Raw genomic sequence first — 18,083 nt, 5'->3', positions numbered from 1 at the left:
CCTCCTCCTCCTCATCATCGTTATTATGGCCGGAAATTTTGACGCGGAGGACCGTGGCAGCTGGTACTGGGGCCGGCTGAGCAGGCAGGAGGCTGTGTCCCTGCTGCAGGGGCAGCGGCACGGCGTGTTCCTGGTCCGAGACTCCATCACCAGCCCCGGCGACTACGTGCTGTCGGTGTCGGAGAACTCCAAAGTCTCACACTATATCATCAACAGCATCAGCATCAACAACAACAACCGACAATCCGGAGGTAAGCAAGACAGACAGAGAGAGAGAGAGAGATGCTCATTCTGTTCATTTTGAATTCAATGCTTTATTGTCATCGTCACCTACAACAACGAAAATAGCGATAGCAACATGATCACAACAATAATGACACTGTGCATGTGGCCAATCTTGCATGACTTGCACCAAAAGGGCGATGTGCAATCATAATAATAGTAAATAATAGTGTCTTTTTACCACCAAAGCAGTGTCTCTCCAGTGTTGGGAGGATACAGCTGCAGGCCAGACACACTGAAACACGTGTGTGCTGTACCATATAAGACACACACATGCACATGCACATACACACACAGCTATAGGAAATATGAATTTATTTGTTTAAAACATTGCACGAATAAACATTAATTTCGTAGGTTAAGAAAAGATGACTTGAGGTTTATAGCAGCATCTGCTTTTGCTAGTTTCCACCTGTTAGTACCCGGGCAGGTAAGAAAACAGATGAAAAGATCACAACAATATTAAAAATCGTTCAAAATGATATAATGGGCCATAAGTATTTTTAAAAAGTAGACAAAACAAACTAACACAACAGGGAACAAGATGCACAATAGAGCTCCTCTCCTCTGGACAGGCTACACACTATATTTACAGTAGTTAAAGTCAAATTTAGCCCCAAACAAGTGATTGAGTTATAGATGGACATACTTTTCTATATTAAAAATGCTTCTTTTTTTAAATTGTTTTTTTGTAATATTCAAAATTGTCGATACTTCACTGAATTTCAGGTCTTTATTTAGACATAAGACTGTTTATTAATTTAAAAAAAAAAGTAGAAGAATATGTAAATATAGTTAAATAAAAACGATGTAAGACAAACATAGTTATGCACCAAATGTTTCATGAATAAATACAGTAGTTGTAACTTAAGGCATAAGAAAGTATTGCACAGATGGGTGGTGAACAGCAGCAAGGTGCAGTTTGTACACAAAAAAGCCTAAATGTAAGCCATAATGCATTACAATTTAAAAGAAATTAAATAAATAAACACATGAAATGTTTCACTCTCTGCGTGTAATGGATCTATAGTTTCATTTAAACATGAATAAACTTTTCCATGATGTTCTTAAACACATAGTCTCAGTAGATGGTCCAGATGAACACAGGTTCAGGTTATAAAACAGTATCAGTGCTGCACCATTAAAAACCGGTCTCCATCTATCAGCTGACCCTGGATCAGCTGTAAATGTTCAAAAGTCTTGTCTGTCATGTCGCCGCCGCCTCTTTCTGTTTTTTTTTCTATTCTTTATTAGACTTTGAACAGACGTCGTCTCTCTCTCTCTGTGCTGGGAGTTGTCTGTCTGTGTTTCCTCGTGCTGAAACACTGAGAGCTTTTTTTTTTTTTTCTGGGAAAGAAAGAAGGAAAGAAAGAATTGCAAAATAAGGAAACGACAAACATAAAAAACAAAAACTAGTTCCTTGTCATTCTGGAGTTTACCACTGGTCACGCTGCAGGAATGAAACAAGACATTTGCACATCTGCAGGTTTAAACCTCGACGCTGCAGCTCGTTGTTCAGTTTGCATGAGAGATAAATGGTTATTTATTCATGTTGATGGTCACTTTCAATGTATAACTGCAAATATTATTTATATAAACTTTATTTTCTCCTTCCTCTCCTCCCTTTCCTGTCCCCCCTCCTCTTCTCTTCCTCCTCCTCCTATTCCCCCTTTTCCTCTTCCTCCTCCTCTTTCTCCTTCCTTTCCTCCCCCTCCTTTCTCTCCTCTTCTTCCTCCTCCTCCTATTCCACCTTTTCCTCCTCTTCCTCCTCCTCCTCTCCTCTTCTTCCTCCTCCTCCTGCTCCTCTTTCTCCTTCCTTTCCTGTCCCTCCTTCCTCTCCTCTTCCTCATCCTCCTTCCTTTCCTTTGCCTCCTTTCTCTCCTCTTCCTCCTTCTCTCCCTCATTCCTCCTCTCCCTTCTTTCTGTCTGCTTCCTCCTCCTCCTATTCCCCCTTCCTCTCCTCTTCCCCCTCCTCCTCTCCTCTTTCTCCACCTCCTCTTCTTCCCGCTCCTCTTTTTCTTTCCTTTCCTCTCCCTCCTCCTCTACTCTTCCTCCTCCTATTCCCTCTTTTCCTCCTCCGCTCCTCTTCTTCCTCCTCCTCCTATTCCTCCTTTCCACCTCCTCCTCCTCTTTCTCCTTCCTTTCCTGTCCCTCTTCCTCTTCTATTCCTCCTCCTCCTATTCCCCCCTTTTCCTCCTCCTCCTCTCCTCTTTCTCCATCTCCTCTTCCTCCTTCCTTTCCTCTCCCTTCTTTCTGTCTTCTTCTTCCTCCTCCTCCTATTCTTCCTTCCTCTCCTCTTCTCTTCCTCCTCCTATTCCTCCTTTTCCTCCTCCTCCTCAATCATTTCTGTGAATACTAAATTATTATTTTTGCTTTTTTTCCCCCTTTCTCTCTCCATTCTTGGTTTTCCGACATTATTCCAATGTTAAACTCCTAACCTCTTTATTCTCTCCTCCTCCTCCTCCTCCTCCCTCCTCCCTCCTCTCCGTCCGTCCGTCGTCTCCAGGTTTGGTCCATCCCAGGTTCCGTATCGGCGACCAGGAGTTCGACGCGCTTCCCGCTCTGCTGGAGTTTTACAAAATCCACTACTTGGACACGACCACGTTGATAGAGCCCATCAACAAGTCCAAACACACTTCCTTCATCAGCGTCGGCCCCGGCGGAGCGCCGCCGCCGCCGCGCCTGGAGGACGAGTACGTCCGGGCGCTGTTCGATTTCCCCGGCAACGACGAGGAGGACCTGCCGTTCAGGAAGGGCGACGTGCTGCGCGTCCTGGAGAAGCCGGAGGAGCAGTGGTGGAACGCCCAGAACTCTGAGGGCCGCGCCGGGATGATCCCGGTGCCGTACGTGGAGAAGTACCGCCCCTCGTCTCCCGGCGCCGTGGCGATGGCGGCGGCGGCGGGGGGCGGAGGCGGGGTCGGGGCGGTGGGGCCGGGGCTGCCGCCGCCGCCGGGAGCGATGGGAATGGGAATGCTGGGGAACTGTGAGGGGTCGGCGGCGGCCCCGTTGCTAGGCGACCCCAGCCAGTACGCCCAGCCGACGCCGCTGCCGAACCTGCAGAACGGACCGGTGTTCGCCCGCGCCGTCCAGAAGAGAGTTCCCAACGCCTACGACAAGACGGCGCTCGCCCTGGAGGTAACGACGGAGGCCGCTCCCACTGCATCAGTCCTCCTCTACTCCTCCTCCACCTCTTCCTCTTCTACTCCTCTCCTTCTCCTGCTCCTCCACCTCTTCCTCCTCTCCTTCTCCACCTCCTCTCCTCTTCTTCCACCTCTACTCCTCTCCTTCTCCTCCTACTCCTCTCCTTCTCCTCCTCCTCCTCTCGTCTTCTTCCTCCTCCTCCTCTTCTTCTCTTCTCCTCTTCCTCCACCTCTACTCCTCCTCTCCTTCTCCTGCTCCTTCACCTCTCGTCTTCTTCCTCCTCCTCTTCTCTTCTCCTTCTTGTCTACCTCTTCCTCCTCCTCCTCCTCTCCTCTTCCTCCTCCTCCGATTCTTCTCTCCACCTCTACTCCTCCTCTCCTTCTCCTTCTCCATATTAAGGCTGCTCCGCCTCCGACTACATCAGTCCACCTCTACTCCTCCTCTCCTTCTCCTGCTCCTCCACCTCTCGTCTTCTTCCTCCTCCTCCTCCTCCTCTCCTCTTCCTCCACCTCTTCCTCCTCTCCTTCTCCACCTCCTCTCCTCCTCCTCTTCTCCTCCTCCTGCTCCTCTCCACCTCTTCTACTCCTCTCCTTCTCCTCCTCCACCTCTCGTCTTCTTCCTCCTCCTCCTCCTCCTTCTCCTCCTCTTCTCTTCTCCTTCTTGTCCACCTCTTCCTCCTCTCCTCTCCCTCCACCTCTACTCCTCCTCTTCCTCTCCTCTTCTCCTTCTCCTCCTCCTGCTCTTCTCTCCTCCTCCTCTTCCTCCTCCTCCACCTCTCCTCCTCCTCCTCCTTCCAGGATGTAGGACCGGCCCTCTCAGCTTATCAACTCACATTCTTTAGTTTTCTTTCCTATTGTGCTTTTGATTATTTCTTCCTCTGTGTTTGAGTCGAGGTCACAAAACGCTCGGCCGCCGACTCCTCCACTACGCTTTCTAGGTGATCTCTGGTTATTAATATCATCTCCTCCTCCTCCTCCTCCTCCTCCTCCTCATCACAGGTCGACCTTTTCTAAAGTCCGTCCGTAACATGTTTATTAACTCCTCTGGCTTCAACTTCACCTGAGTTCACAGCTCTTAAATCATTTTAAACTTTTACTCAAAGACGAACATGAAAGCTGCCGTTAATAAACCCCGCTCCTCCGCTCTCTGACGGTAGCTGGACTGTGGCGCCGTCCGGAAGCGAGAGCAGATCTCCCACGGAGCGGGTCGCTGGGGGGAAGGAAATAGTTTGTGTTTGGGAACAGAACCGTTTCCTTTAGTCTCTGTGAAGCCAGGAGTCCAGCTGAGCGCGGAGCAGCCGGTCACAGACCCACGGTCCCGCCGCTCTGCCGCTGTTTGACCCAGGGCCGTTATAGATAATTAAAACTAAAAACTAAAACTAGCAGTGAAAAAACTATTTAGTAAACTAGTGGTGTCACGATTACAGATTTTCTTGGTACGATTATTGTCAGAGAAATAATCGGTGTTACGATTATCACGATTATTATGCATTATTTCATTTCCCAATGTGTAAAATCAAATATATTCAAAAGATTATTACATTACTAATCATTTACACAAAATATTTGAAGTATCTGTTAACATAGGACCAGTTATTAATCGAAATGTTTGGTGACACTTTATAATAAGTACACACTATTAAGCATTAGTTAAGCATGAATAAATACTGAATTCTTCATTTTTAACACATTAATACTCATTAGTATGTAGTTTATAAATACAGATAGTGCTTATCAATGATGAGTAAATAAAGAATTCAGTATTTAATGCTTAACTAATTAACTAAGACAAACACAATTCAGAGCCGATGGATCTGAATTCCCCCAGCTAATAAATCATTTCAGTTTTAAGTCCAGAAACTTGAACATATTTAACACACATGACGCTCTGTGCTTTTATTTTTTTTATGTTGGTTTCTACTGACGCTCCCGCCTGTGTTAGACGCCGTCTCCGCCTTTGTGACCTATATGACGTGCGGCGCCGGCGCCGGCAGGTTGTGTCCTGTCGTCGGCCGGCGGTGACTCAGCAAGGTGGAACCGGACAGTTAATGATTAGCCTGAGTTTCCTTGTTGTGTCGTCTTCATAAAAACCCACTGGTTGTGAAAAGGTCTCTGCTTATCTGCAGCGGCCGAAACTCAACTACAATCATCCGTGTGTGTGTATGTGCGTGTGTGTGTGTGTGTGTGTGTGTGTTTCTGTGTGTGTGTTATCCCCCGATTCACGTATTTATTCTAACTTCTTTTCTAAACTCTTAGACGCTCCACCTTCGCAGCAGTAGGATAAACTTGTGCCAGAGGTCACAAGCCATTATGAAATTAAAATGTAAACTCTGTGTCCAGACAGTGAAGCCTAAGGCTCAAGATCCCTCATTAGGATAAATTAGGGCATCAATTATTGGATCTATTTATAAAGACAGTTTGAAGTAGTCACGAATATAGATTTTGGTACGGTTAATTGCGGTGTTACGATTATTACGATTATTATGCATTAATTAATTCCACAACACTATGGATGTGTAAAATCAAACTATAAAGAACGTTACAAGACAGAGTTGTTTTAGAGGCAAATGCAGAGACTGCTTGCTGAAAAACTGCCCCTGATGGAAACGTGCATCAGCGGTTTTGCATGAATTTACCTCTAAAACAACTCTGTCAGGTAACGTTCTGTTATTATCTCATAGCGTGGTGAATGTGCAGGTCACAACTTGTCCACCAGAGCGTTTTGGAGTTGTTGGATTGTGTATTTGATGAGTTTGATGAGGGAAACCAAGAAATCCCATGAGCCCCGTAGCGTAGCTCTGAGCAGCTCGTGGCTCTGCTCCGCCGTTCTAAAAATAACTTGCACCGACAATTAAAGGTAACGAACCTACTGCTAAGACTATAGGGATTATGGTAATGGGCCATTTTGCCAAAATGTTGGACTATCCCTTTAACAGATTAGTTTATATTTGACATCAGATTCATTATTATTAGTTTAATCTTTTTCAGTCCGAGACCTGAAGACACAACGATTGTTTTTTTTATGCCATATGATCATGTGGCTGTGTTGCATCATGGCGGCGTGCGCTGTATTTCGTCCCGTCCTGCACTGCATTTAGAGGAGTCGTTTGTGACCCAGCGCATCAACACACAGCTGTGGACGCCCGTGTGTGTGTGTGTGTGTCAAATGGATGTGGCGGCGCGTTACATAATGATGACAGGGTTTAAATAGCGTTTCACTGTGGAGACGGCTTTAAAAAAAACATCACAAACACTCTGGACGTCGTCCTGAGTCGACCTGGACGCTGTTTTTTTAATGCGTCGTTACCTGCTGCATTAAAGCCTGATCCATTACTAATGCTCAGCTCCCCCGTGTGTGTGTGGAAACACTAAGACTAAGACTGTGTCCTAACGCAACAGTGTTGTGAACGAGTGACCCACATAACTAACAAACAAACAAACAGCAACCAGCAGCTCTAATTAATGAAATCCACAAGCAGCAGCAGCGAGACGGAGTCATGTAGAGTAACGCTGTCGCTGTAACATCACATGTGATCAGAGCTGAGACGACCTTCTCTGAGGAAAAAAATACCGTAAATATTTTAGTTAAAACACGTCACATCTAACTTGTGTTTCCAGTTTATTATCAGTTGTTGGTTTTGTGGTTGCATTTATTCCATCAGTTAGTTTTATGGCTTGTATACAACAACACTATTATTATTATTCCTTTAAAGGAGACATATTCTGCCTCTTTTCCACAAATTAAAATAGTTCCCAGGTGTCTTAAATAGGGCTGTCGACCCCCCACCCCAAATCAAATTCAAATTTCTAACGCTTCTTATGTTAAATATTCAAATTATGGTGTTTTAGTTATGTAACATTTGCAACACACGTTTTATCAACTCAATATAAAACTTCAAGAAGGGAAATTGAAATGTTATAAGTTGTGGTGCAACGGATCACAGTTGATCAGTGATCCGTTCATATCGTAGTCCGCGGATCGATCGATAAAAAAAACTGCGTGTGTAGTGTGGGAACACGTAGTCGCACCGCTCCAGCCGAATAAACAGGCAATTAAAAAAGAACTCCACTTGTAAATTTGCTACTTTGCGCTCAACAACGAAATTGTTTGTTTTATCGTCCCGTTAACTCCCCTGAACGTCGCAACACACAACGTTAATTTGCGTCGTTGTTCTCATTTATAAAATAATTCAAGTTCTGTTTGAACAGCGAAGTTCGATTTGACAGAACTAGTCTTAAAGACATCAAACATCACAGCTCTTTTCATCCACTTAGAGGATAATTACCATTTTTTACAATCTGGACCTTTTTGAATATGCAAATTCAAAAACTAATGACATCACTGGAAAACATCCGAGGGAACAGCTCATAAAACCACATGGATTTCAACCTCGGGAGCCTGAAAATTTCAGATTTTTTTTTGTCGATTTTCGAACCAAAACAAACACCCAGATATACATACCGTATGTTTAAGAGTCTTCAAGAAGTGATATTTCCACATTTAATTATCTTTGTTTAAATTAAGGATGCAGTAATGCAATCCGGCTTTTTTCAATCCCGATGTCGATGCTGATATCTGGGTTCATTGTATCAACCGATACCCGATACTGATCCAATACCACTGTTGAATTAATAAACTGTTCACTGCGACATGTGGAAGACAGTGAAGGCATCAGGGCTGGACTTAACTTAACTTTCCTAACTTTGTAAAATGCTCCGTGTTTGTTACTGACATGTGATGTAGCACATTATTGAATAAATCAGCGTCATGGATCAGCCACATTATCAATACCCGATCAAACTATATAGCCAATATCTGGGCCGATATCCGACCTAATATCAAGTAGTGAGTATAAACTTTTATGATAGTATTATATAGATTTGTTGCACACAGACAGAAATATTTCATGTCTTTATTTCTTTTACTTGTAACGATTATAGTTTTTTTTAAGTATATTCCTTAAGTATATTTTTTGGGGCTTTTTGCCTTTATTTGATAGCACACAGTAGAGATAGACAGGAAAGGGGGAGGCAGAGAGAGGGGGACTGACATGCAGGAAAGGGCTGCCCAACGCGGGATTCAAACCGGGGCCGCCGCTTTAACCACTGCGCCACGCACCGCCCCATTATAGTTTATTTTGAATGAAAACCCCAAATTCAGTCAAACATCACAATATTGTGAAAAAGTTCGGTATCGTACACACTGACCTCCATAATATCCTAATTTATTTAAGATGCACCTGTATATTGTTTTAAGTATGTAAATAAATTAAAAGAAAACGCACTCGTCATACTCTCAGATTATCCTTTGAACTGTTTCACTCTCGGTGAATCTTCATTTCAAATAGAAATCAGTGAGTTTTACTCTTTCAACCTTTTTATTTCAGTAACATGATTCTGTTTCATCTCCTTAAAACTTCTGGACATCACAGATGAATCTAAAAGTCAGTTTTGGAGGGTTTTTTTTTTTTTTTACCGAAGTTCGGTTTGTTCTTGGAGAATTCCTCCTCAGTTTTCTGAATCTGATGGATCTGATTTACTCTCAAACAAACAAACAAACAAACAAACAAACTGATGTTTATAAAGAATCAAAACACACGATACAGAAAAAAACAATTGACAGCTCTGAATGGTGTTAAAAGTGGAAAACAGGAAACTAGTGAAGGAAACGCAGCCATTCATCTGTCACACGACCTAATTGTTTTATGTAACATAGTGGAGGAGGAGGAGGAGGAGGAGGGGGGGGGTGGTGTTATAATTACAGCTGTAGTCTCATATCCAGGACCGTGTGTGTGTTAGTTACAGGTTGGACACGAGGCGGCTGAGCTGTCGTAGTTTTAACGTCAGATCTGAACTTTGGACTCGACTGTTGGTTCATGTTTGTTTGTTCAGGTTCAGTGACACAGGAGCAGTTACTCCTCCTCCTCCTCCTCCTCCTCCTCTTCTTCCTCCTCCTCCTCTTTTTCCTCTTCCTCCTCCTCCTCCTCTTCTTCCTGCTCCTCTTTTTCCTCTTCCTCTCCTCTTTTTCCACCTCACCTTCTTCCTCCTCCTCCTCCTCCTCTTTTTCTTCTTTCTCCTCCTCCTCCTTCCTCTTCTTCCCCCTTTTTCTCCTACTCCTCCTCCTCTTTCTCTACCTCCTCTTCTTCCTGCTCCTCTTTTTCCTCTTTCTCCTCCTCTCCTCTTTCTCCACCTTATCTTCTTCCTCTTCCTCCTCCTATTCCTCCTTTTTCTCCTCCACCCCCCCCTGGGACTCCACTTTCTCCCTCCTACTCCTCCTCCTCCAATTCCTCCTCCCCCTCCGACTCTTCCACCTCCTCTTCCCCTTCCTTCTCCTCCTCCTCCTCTTCGTCCTTTTCCACATCTTCTTCCTCCTCCTCCTCTTCGCCCTTTTCCACATCTTCCTCCTCCTCCTCCTCCTCCCCCCCCTCCTTTTCCTTCTCCTCCACCTCTTCCTCCTCTCCTCCTCCTGCTCCTCTTCCCACTCCTCCTCCTCTTCTTTTTCTTCTTTCTCCTCCTTCCTCCTCTTTTTCCTCCTCCTCCTTCCTCCTCTTCCCCCTTTTTCTCCTACACCTCCTATTCCTCCACCTCCTCCTGGGGCTCCTTTTTCTCCCTCCTGCTCCCCCTCCGACACTCTGACTCCTCTTCCCCTTCCTTTTCCTCCTCCTCCTCTTCCTCCTCTTCGTCCTTTTCCACATCATCCTCCTCCTCCTTCTCCTCTTCCTCCTCTTCTTCCTCTTCCCCCTCCTTTTCCTTCTCCTCCACTTCTTCCTCCTCCTCCTCTTCTTCCTGCTCCTCTTTTTCCTCTTCCTCTCCTCTTTTTCCACCTCACCTTCTTCCTCCTCCTCCTCCTCCTCTTTTTCTTCTTTCTCCTCCTCCTCCTTCCTCTTCTTCCCCCTTTTTCTCCTACTCCTCCTCCTCTTTCTCTACCTCCTCTTCTTCCTGCTCCTCTTTTTCCTCTTTCTCCTCCTCTCCTCTTTCTCCACCTTATCTTCTTCCTCTTCCTCCTCCTATTCCTCCTTTTTCTCCTCCACCCCCCCCTGGGACTCCACTTTCTCCCTCCTACTCCTCCTCCTCCAATTCCTCCTCCCCCTCCGACTCTTCCACCTCCTCTTCCCCTTCCTTCTCCTCCTCCTCCTCTTCGTCCTTTTCCACATCTTCTTCCTCCTCCTCCTCTTCGCCCTTTTCCACATCTTCCTCCTCCTCCTCCTCCTCCCCCCCCTCCTTTTCCTTCTCCTCCACCTCTTCCTCCTCTCCTCCTCCTGCTCCTCTTCCCACTCCTCCTCCTCTTCTTTTTCTTCTTTCTCCTCCTTCCTCCTCTTTTTCCTCCTCCTCCTTCCTCTTTTCTCCTACACCTCCTATTCCTCCACCTCCTCCTGGGGCTCCTTTTTCTCCCTCCTGCTCCCCCTCCGACACTCTGACTCCTCTTCCCCTTCCTTTTCCTCCTCCTCCTCTTCCTCCTCTTCGTCCTTTTCCACATCATCCTCCTCCTCCTTCTCCTCTTCCTCCTCTTCTTCCTCTTCCCCCTCCTTTTCCTTCTCCTCCACTTCTTCCTCCTCCTCCTCTTCTTCCTGCTCCTCTTTTTCCTCTTCCTCTCCTCTTTTTCCACCTCACCTTCTTCCTCCTCCTCCTCCTCCTCTTTTTCTTCTTTCTCCTCCTCCTCCTTCCTCCTCCTATTCCTCCTCCTCTTTCTCTACCTCCTCTTCTTCCTGCTCCTCTTTTTCCTCTTTCTCCTCCTCTCCTCTTTCTCCACCTTATCTTCTTCCTCTTCCTCCTCCTATTCCTCCTTTTTCTCCTCCACCCCCCCCTGGGACTCCACTTTCTCCCTCCTACTCCTCCTCCTCCAATTCCTCCTCCCCCTCCGACTCTTCCACCTCCTCTTCCCCTTCCTTCTCCTCCTCCTCCTCTTCGTCCTTTTCCACATCTTCTTCCTCCTCCTCCTCTTCGCCCTTTTCCACATCTTCCTCCTCCTCCTCCTCCTCCCCCCCCTCCTTTTCCTTCTCCTCCACCTCTTCCTCCTCTCCTCCTCCTGCTCCTCTTCCCACTCCTCCTCCTCTTCTTTTTCTTCTTTCTCCTCCTTCCTCCTCTTTTTCCTCCTCCTCCTTCCTCCTCTTCCCCCTTTTTCTCCTACACCTCCTATTCCTCCACCTCCTCCTGGGGCTCCTTTTTCTCCCTCCTGCTCCCCCTCCGACACTCTGACTCCTCTTCCCCTTCCTTTTCCTCCTCCTCCTCTTCCTCCTCTTCGTCCTTTTCCACATCATCCTCCTCCTCCTTCTCCTCTTCCTCCTCTTCTTCCTCTTCCCCCTCCTTTTCCTTCTCCTCCACTTCTTCCTCTTTCTCCTCTTCTTCCTTTTCCTCCCTCCTCTTTCTCCTCCTCCACCTCTTCCTCATCCTCCTCCTCCTCCTCCAACAACTCATGATTGTTTTCACACCTTCAGTCAGATATTGTTATGTCAATTGTTTTTATAATTGTTGTGCACCAGTTCCTCGGAAAATAAATCTAATCTCAAGGAACAACCTGGTACAATAAAGGTTAAATAAAAAAAACAAACAATATAAATTAAGCTAAAGAGTCTGACACCCAATAATCTTAGAAAGAAAACAAAAGGCATATGGCCAGGGTTTCCGTTGTCCGGCAATTACCGGACTTTGACTGGTAAAATCTGCCGAAGTCCGGTATTTTCTAACCCCGACGGTCAAAAACCACTTGTTTGGAACCAAGTGTCGCATAGAGAGCGGAAGCAGGAAGTAACGTCGCCATGGGACCTCAACTCGGAAAAAGTCTCCATGTAAGTGAACGGGAGTCAAAATTTTACTTTGTGATCCGATTGAATTGTGTCATGAGAAAAAATATGACCTCTACCTGTTTAAAACATCACGTTTCATGCCGAGAAATCAGCAGTTTATCGTCTGCGGACTACAAATCTGGTGTCCCACAAAAAATGCGTCACCAACTGACATGGGAAAGGGCGGCATGTGGTGTGTGACGTCACCTACCATGCCACCTGTAGTCTTTCTGGTTACCGATTCTTTTGAATTTTAATAGTTTTCAAAAAACTGCTGATTTTTTGGCATGAAACGTGATGTTTTAAACAGGTAGAGGACATATTTTTTTTCTCATGACACAATTCAATCGGATCACGAAATAAAACTTTGACTCCCGTTCACTTACATGGAGACTTTTTCCGAGCTGAGGACCCATGGCGACGTTACTTCCTGCTTCTGCTTCGGCACTCAATAATTTTAGAAAGAAAACAAAAGGCATATGAGGTAAAAAATAATTAAAACGCTACGACTATGTCTTATTATCAGTGTGTTAATTACTACGTCTGACTGTGTTGTCTATATCTTCTCTCCCCCCCTCCTCCCCCCTCAGGTGGGCGACATGGTGAAAGTGACCAAAATCAACGTGAACGGCCAGTGGGAGGGCGAGTGTAAAGGAAAACGCGGCCACTTCCCCTTCACGCACGTCAAACTGCTGGACCAGCACAGTGCCGAGGACGAGCTCAGCTGAGAGCGAGCGGACCGCTGGGCCGCTAACGGGACATTAGTATTAGACCCTTCCTCCTCCTCCTCCTCCTCCTCACCTCAACCCTCCTCCTCCCCCATTGCTCCTCCCTCCTTCCTCCCCTCCTTCCTGTTTCCTCCTCCAGCTTCTACCTGCACCAAGTACATTTTCAGAGAATCACTGAGAACAAAAACAAACAGACCCTCGTCGGACCCTTGTAATGCACCATCCTCCTCCCTCCTCCTCCTCTTCCTCCTCCTCCTCCTCCTCCTCCTCCCCCTCATCGGAGTAATAATCACGCTGCCGTCCTCCACTACCTGCTCTGGACTGACTGACACACTTCAACACTTCTCTACGGCGGAAACACAAGATACACGAAAACAAACGCCTCCTGTTCTGCGGATACGGCGACACCCTTTAGCTCCTCCCTCCTCCCCCTCCTCCTCCTCTTCAGCTTATCAACACTCGCTCCTCAGGAGACGCTCCTCGCTCCTCGCCGCCGCAAAGAGTTCAGCCACTTCCTCTTCCTGTGTCGGAGCCAGTAGATAAACTCACTGTGTCTTTTTTGTTTTGTTTTGTTTTGTTTTGTTCCTCCATCCCATAATCCATCACCATGTTTACGGCGCTGTAGGATCACTCATGCTGCATTCATGTCGTGATGGCGGGCGGGGAGGGGAGGGAGGGGGTTGTAGCTACAGAAACACGATGAAGAGTAAACACACAACACAAGTTTTTAATGTGTTTTTGGTTTGAAGCTGTTTTTTTTCTGATGATTTTATTTTAATTTTTTTAATTTTATAACAAACTGTTAAACACATTTTAGAGGGAAATGTGGCTCATTCGCCGCCGCCGCCTACAGCTGATTAACTGAGCTCAGCATGAAGTCATAAAGAAGCTGGAGGAAGTGACAGATACACAATGTTTGTTTGTTTAATCCACATGAAACAACAACAAAGTGTTATTTATACAAATTCTCAGGTGTTTATGGGCCTTTTTTTGTTTTTTCTTTTTCTTTTTGGGGCTCTCACCTGTTGTGGATGCTCCAGGAAGTCAAGACTCATAAACACCTGTGAGAAAATGAATTGATGTAACTGAACCACACACACACACACACACACACAATAATCGATTATTAAATTCAACTTTTTGATAATTTAATCATCAGTTTGAGGTAGTTTTTAAGAAAAAAAAGTCCAAATTCTCTGATTTCAGCTTCTTAAATGTGAATATTTCTGGTTTCTTTGTTCCTTTATAATAATTAACTGAACATCTATGTGGTTTTTGGACAAAACAAGACATTTGAGGACATTTTCTCTTTATTTTTTAGCATTTTATTGACCAAACAACTAATCGATTAATCATTTACATAATTGTCAGATTAATCGATAATGAAAATAACTGTTAGTTGCAGCCCTACACACACACACACACCTCCTCCTCCTCCTCTTTATGCTCAACTTAACTAAACCAATCAGCTGCTGTAAGTCAGTAAATCACCACGTTGTCGTTTCTCTCCTGCAGTCGGTGTCGCTCGTAACGAGTGACGACTCTGAGCAAAGTTATTCTCTCTAAACGGCCCTGACAGCTCCTTTTTCTTTACTTTTTTTTTTTTACTTAATTTTTCCAGACTGGTACCTTCGTTCAGGAAATGACAGAAATCAGGGGTCGTGACTAATGTTGAAGGAATTTGTGGGCGCTTTCACTTGTACACCTTAAAAAACTCGTGTCCTGAAGCTTTTCTCCTAAGATGAGAGGAAGAGGAAGGATGTTGAGGTTGATGTTTTGTTTTTATAAAGTATGGAAGTATGAATCTACCTTTTTTTTGTTTGTTTTTTATGAGACATGAATGCAGCAGCGTTGTTTTCTAAAGACTGTTAAGGGACGAGAGCAGCGAGACTTTTAAAAACTCCTCTGCAGCGGTGGAACGGACGAACCAGAGGATTAAAACACAAACTGATAAACGAAGCTGGAGCTGAACAGAGTCTGAAGGAGCAGTCCTCCTCCCCTCCTCTTCCTCCTCCTCCTCCTCCTCCTCCTCCTCACCAAATATCAGACTGAGTGGCGAGCAGCAGCCGGTAGCGACTTCCTGTAGTGTCTTAGCGCCGTAGAGCAGAGAAGCTCCTGTTTGTTGAGGTGGAGATGAAGGCAACACTACAGCCAAACACACACACACACCAACACACGCACACATCTTCTTCCTCCTCCTCCTCCTCCTCCTCATCACCTTCGACCAAGTACCACCAAACCAAGTAGTCTTTTTGTAAGAAAGGAGAAGAAAAAGAACATATTGTTATGAAATGATGTACTATGTGATTATCATTACATGCTAATATTTTTTTCTGTTGTTTTATTTGTTTTTCTTTGTAGTTTTTTTTTGTCTCGGGGAGGAGGGAGGGAGGAGAAAGTGACTTACGAAGGAAACAACAACCACGTCACGACACCGCGTGTTTTTTAAATCAACTCAGCGTCTGATTGATGAACATGAATGAAGTTGAACGGAGTGAATGTAGGCTGTCCACCATGTTAGTGTAGTAACGTCTTTATCTCATTATTATTATTATTATTATTATTATTATTATTAGTGCTCCTCATCATTCAGCTCACCCAGTATAAAAACCTTTAGAGAAAAAAACAGAAACACGTCTGCTCTGTGTTCGAAACATCTCGTCAAATGTGTCCAAGATAAAAATGGTGTTTTTTTTCTTTGGTACCTGCCCCCTTTTTGTTTGTTTAGTTTTTTAAATCGATGGAATTATCTTGCTGCCACCTTGCACTATATTGTCCCCTTGGCTCGTCGGCCTGCCGCCTTCTTTCTTTCTTTCATCTTTGTGCTTCCTCACTTAATCCTCTGCCCTTTGTTTGTTTATTTAAAGCCTTGTCCATTTACAATGCACACGCCAACATGGACTATTATATTATTATTATTATTCTGGTTTATTATTCCCACCCTCTGCCAACACATCAAGCAGATTATAGCTGTAGTTTAAAGAAATAAAAACTGCCTTTTCTTTCTTTCTTTTTAAAAACCTGAACAGTCATTTTTCTGTTGAGATTGAATCAATCGACTTGTTGACACCTGACAATCATCACCCATGTGTTTTATCATGAAGCAGCAGACTCGTTAAAGGATTAAAGCAGACTGGATTTATAGCTCAGACCTTTTTTTTTCTTTTTTTTTCTTCTCTCCCTCCCCCGGGGTGAACCTGGTCCACTTTGAATTTGATCCGTGAGAACTCGCTGTCTCTTCCAGGGGGCGAAGGCGTCCCCTCTCAGATGTCATCATGCTGCAGAGTTATGCGGCGCAGCACCGTGTCGCCTTTAGGTGGCGCTGTGGCAACAACATTTCCAGAAGAAAAAAAGAAACAGGATCCTTCCGGAAAAGCATTTTTATTCTTTGCCCACAGTTTATGAGATTAAAGGAGATGAAATTAGAGTTTTTTTTTTGTTGTTTTTTTAACAGAACGCACTTATCTGCTTTTACACTGAGTCTGCATTGATGTACGTTTCTCCTGCTTATGGTTTTCAATTATCTCTGATTGCTCCCACACATTAAAAAATAGGACTATTTAGGACTTATATTAACAAAAACATTCCACTGATATCTGCTTTAAGTTTCCCTGTGACCTTTTTATAACTCCTGCCTGACAAGCTCTGCCCTGCTTTCACGTTTTTATTTCCAAGTTGGCCACTCTCCAACCCCCCCCCCCCTTCTGTTGTTAAAAAGATTTACTGCTTCAAAACATTTGGCTGACTTCTTGGAGGAAGCAGAAGAAGGAAAAAAAAAATCTGGTTTAAGAAACATTAACATTTGCGTTTACTGCCCGATGTTGACACAGTCCTATTTTTTTTTGTTTTGTTTTGTTTTGTTTTTTAAGAATCTGTGTAGTTGTGATCAAATCAAGCTTCTTTGTCACTCACACTGCACACAGCAAGTGCTTAGCTACATGAATCATTATCTTTATAAATTGTGTTGCCAATGAAAACCACCAAGAAGTATTTTTTTAGTAGCCCCTGCATGAGGTCATTCGTTTCCTTTCAAAATAAAAGGAAAGGGTGTCACAATGCCAGTGGAAATTGTGTTAATATCAAAAAAATGTGCCATTTTATTATAACACTATATTCTTTCAAGACAATTGAAATTACCTTTTTATTTTCTGTAGCATGTAATGTGTTAATATACTAGTAAATAAAGTCAAACCCATGACAAATGATCTGTTTGATGTGTTGGGTGTTTTATTTTTTGTGCTTATGACTCATGACTCATATCAGCTGCTGAGTCAGGATTCCCTCTTCATAGCAGCCTCCGCTCATGACAGATACAGTCAAGTAGTCTTAACACACACACACATGTTTTTTTAATTCTGGACCATTCATGACCAAAAACACTGTTTTCATTCATGCTGTACATGGCAGTTGCCTAGTTACAGAAATCATTGCCATTCATTCCAGCACGAGATATTTTTAGTAACGCCATATGAAGTTGGGTAACTGTAGTGTCAGTGTACAGAGGGGACGCATGCAAAACAAATCACACGTTATGACAAATAAATACATAATTTGATGTAATATATCAATTTGCCCCATATCTTTAGCTTTTACTAAACACATTTCTGATATAAATGGATTTATATGTTGTTTTATATCAGAGAAACATGAAACGTATCAGTTTTTTATTATAACGCACCTCCAAATAGAGAGTATTTAGTGAATATGGTGATTTATTGTCTATTATTAGGCATGTTACTAGTATAGATTGTATTCTGACATATGGAGATATCACATTACCATATCTCAATATATACAGGCTGATCTGCCAATAAACATTCTTCATTAATTAGCCATATAGATGTGCTAATTAAGAGACATATTGCTGTTATTATCCAGCACGGTCACATGACTTGTGCAAAATATAGTCACAAATACGTAGGCTACAGAGGGATTTTATAGCTACAGTGGTCAGTTAATTTTATTTGTTTAGTCTTTCTTTTTTATTTTCATCATTTTATTTTTTTATTGGACAAGCCAGACCTGCTGTTGCTGTGGGCCGGGGTCATCATCAATTGAGATTATACAGTGAGTGAAAATGCATATGATGATGATAATGTTTATTGTGTAAATGTTAAAAAAGAGCCATATAGCCAAAAAATGTGTTATTT

At 44.0% G+C, this 18,083-nt stretch overlaps 1 protein-coding gene across 1 annotated transcript; it reads left to right on the top strand.

Annotated features, from left to right (window-relative positions):
• Positions 1-16,290, top strand: crk (CRK proto-oncogene, adaptor protein). Its single transcript, XM_085795030.1, has 3 exons — positions 1-251; positions 2,789-3,417; positions 12,796-16,290. Exons 1-3 carry the CDS (start codon positions 26-28, stop codon positions 12,931-12,933), a joined length of 993 nt encoding a protein of 330 aa, XP_085651156.1. The 5' UTR covers positions 1-25; the 3' UTR covers positions 12,934-16,290.
• Positions 16,291-18,083: the final 1,793 nt, after the last annotated feature.

The sequence above is a fragment of the Trachurus japonicus genome, chromosome 13, assembly GCF_045865225.1.
Source record: "Trachurus japonicus isolate A0001 chromosome 13, Traja_1.0".
Lineage (NCBI taxonomy): Eukaryota > Metazoa > Chordata > Actinopteri > Carangiformes > Carangidae > Trachurus > Trachurus japonicus.
The sequence above is the reverse complement of the archived record's forward strand: the minus strand, read 5'-3'. Positions and strand labels throughout refer to the sequence as shown.

Excerpts from the sequence above, each read along its gene's own strand:
- crk (XM_085795030.1), top strand. The coding sequence starts at position 26 with ATGGCCGGAAATTTTGACGCGGAGGACCGTGGCAGCTGGTACTGGGGC. Across the intron at positions 252-2,788 it reads CAACAACCGACAATCCGGAG|GTTTGGTCCATCCCAGGTTC; the intron begins GTAAGCAAGACA and ends CGTCGTCTCCAG. Across the intron at positions 3,418-12,795 it reads AGACGGCGCTCGCCCTGGAG|GTGGGCGACATGGTGAAAGT; the intron begins GTAACGACGGAG and ends CTCCCCCCTCAG.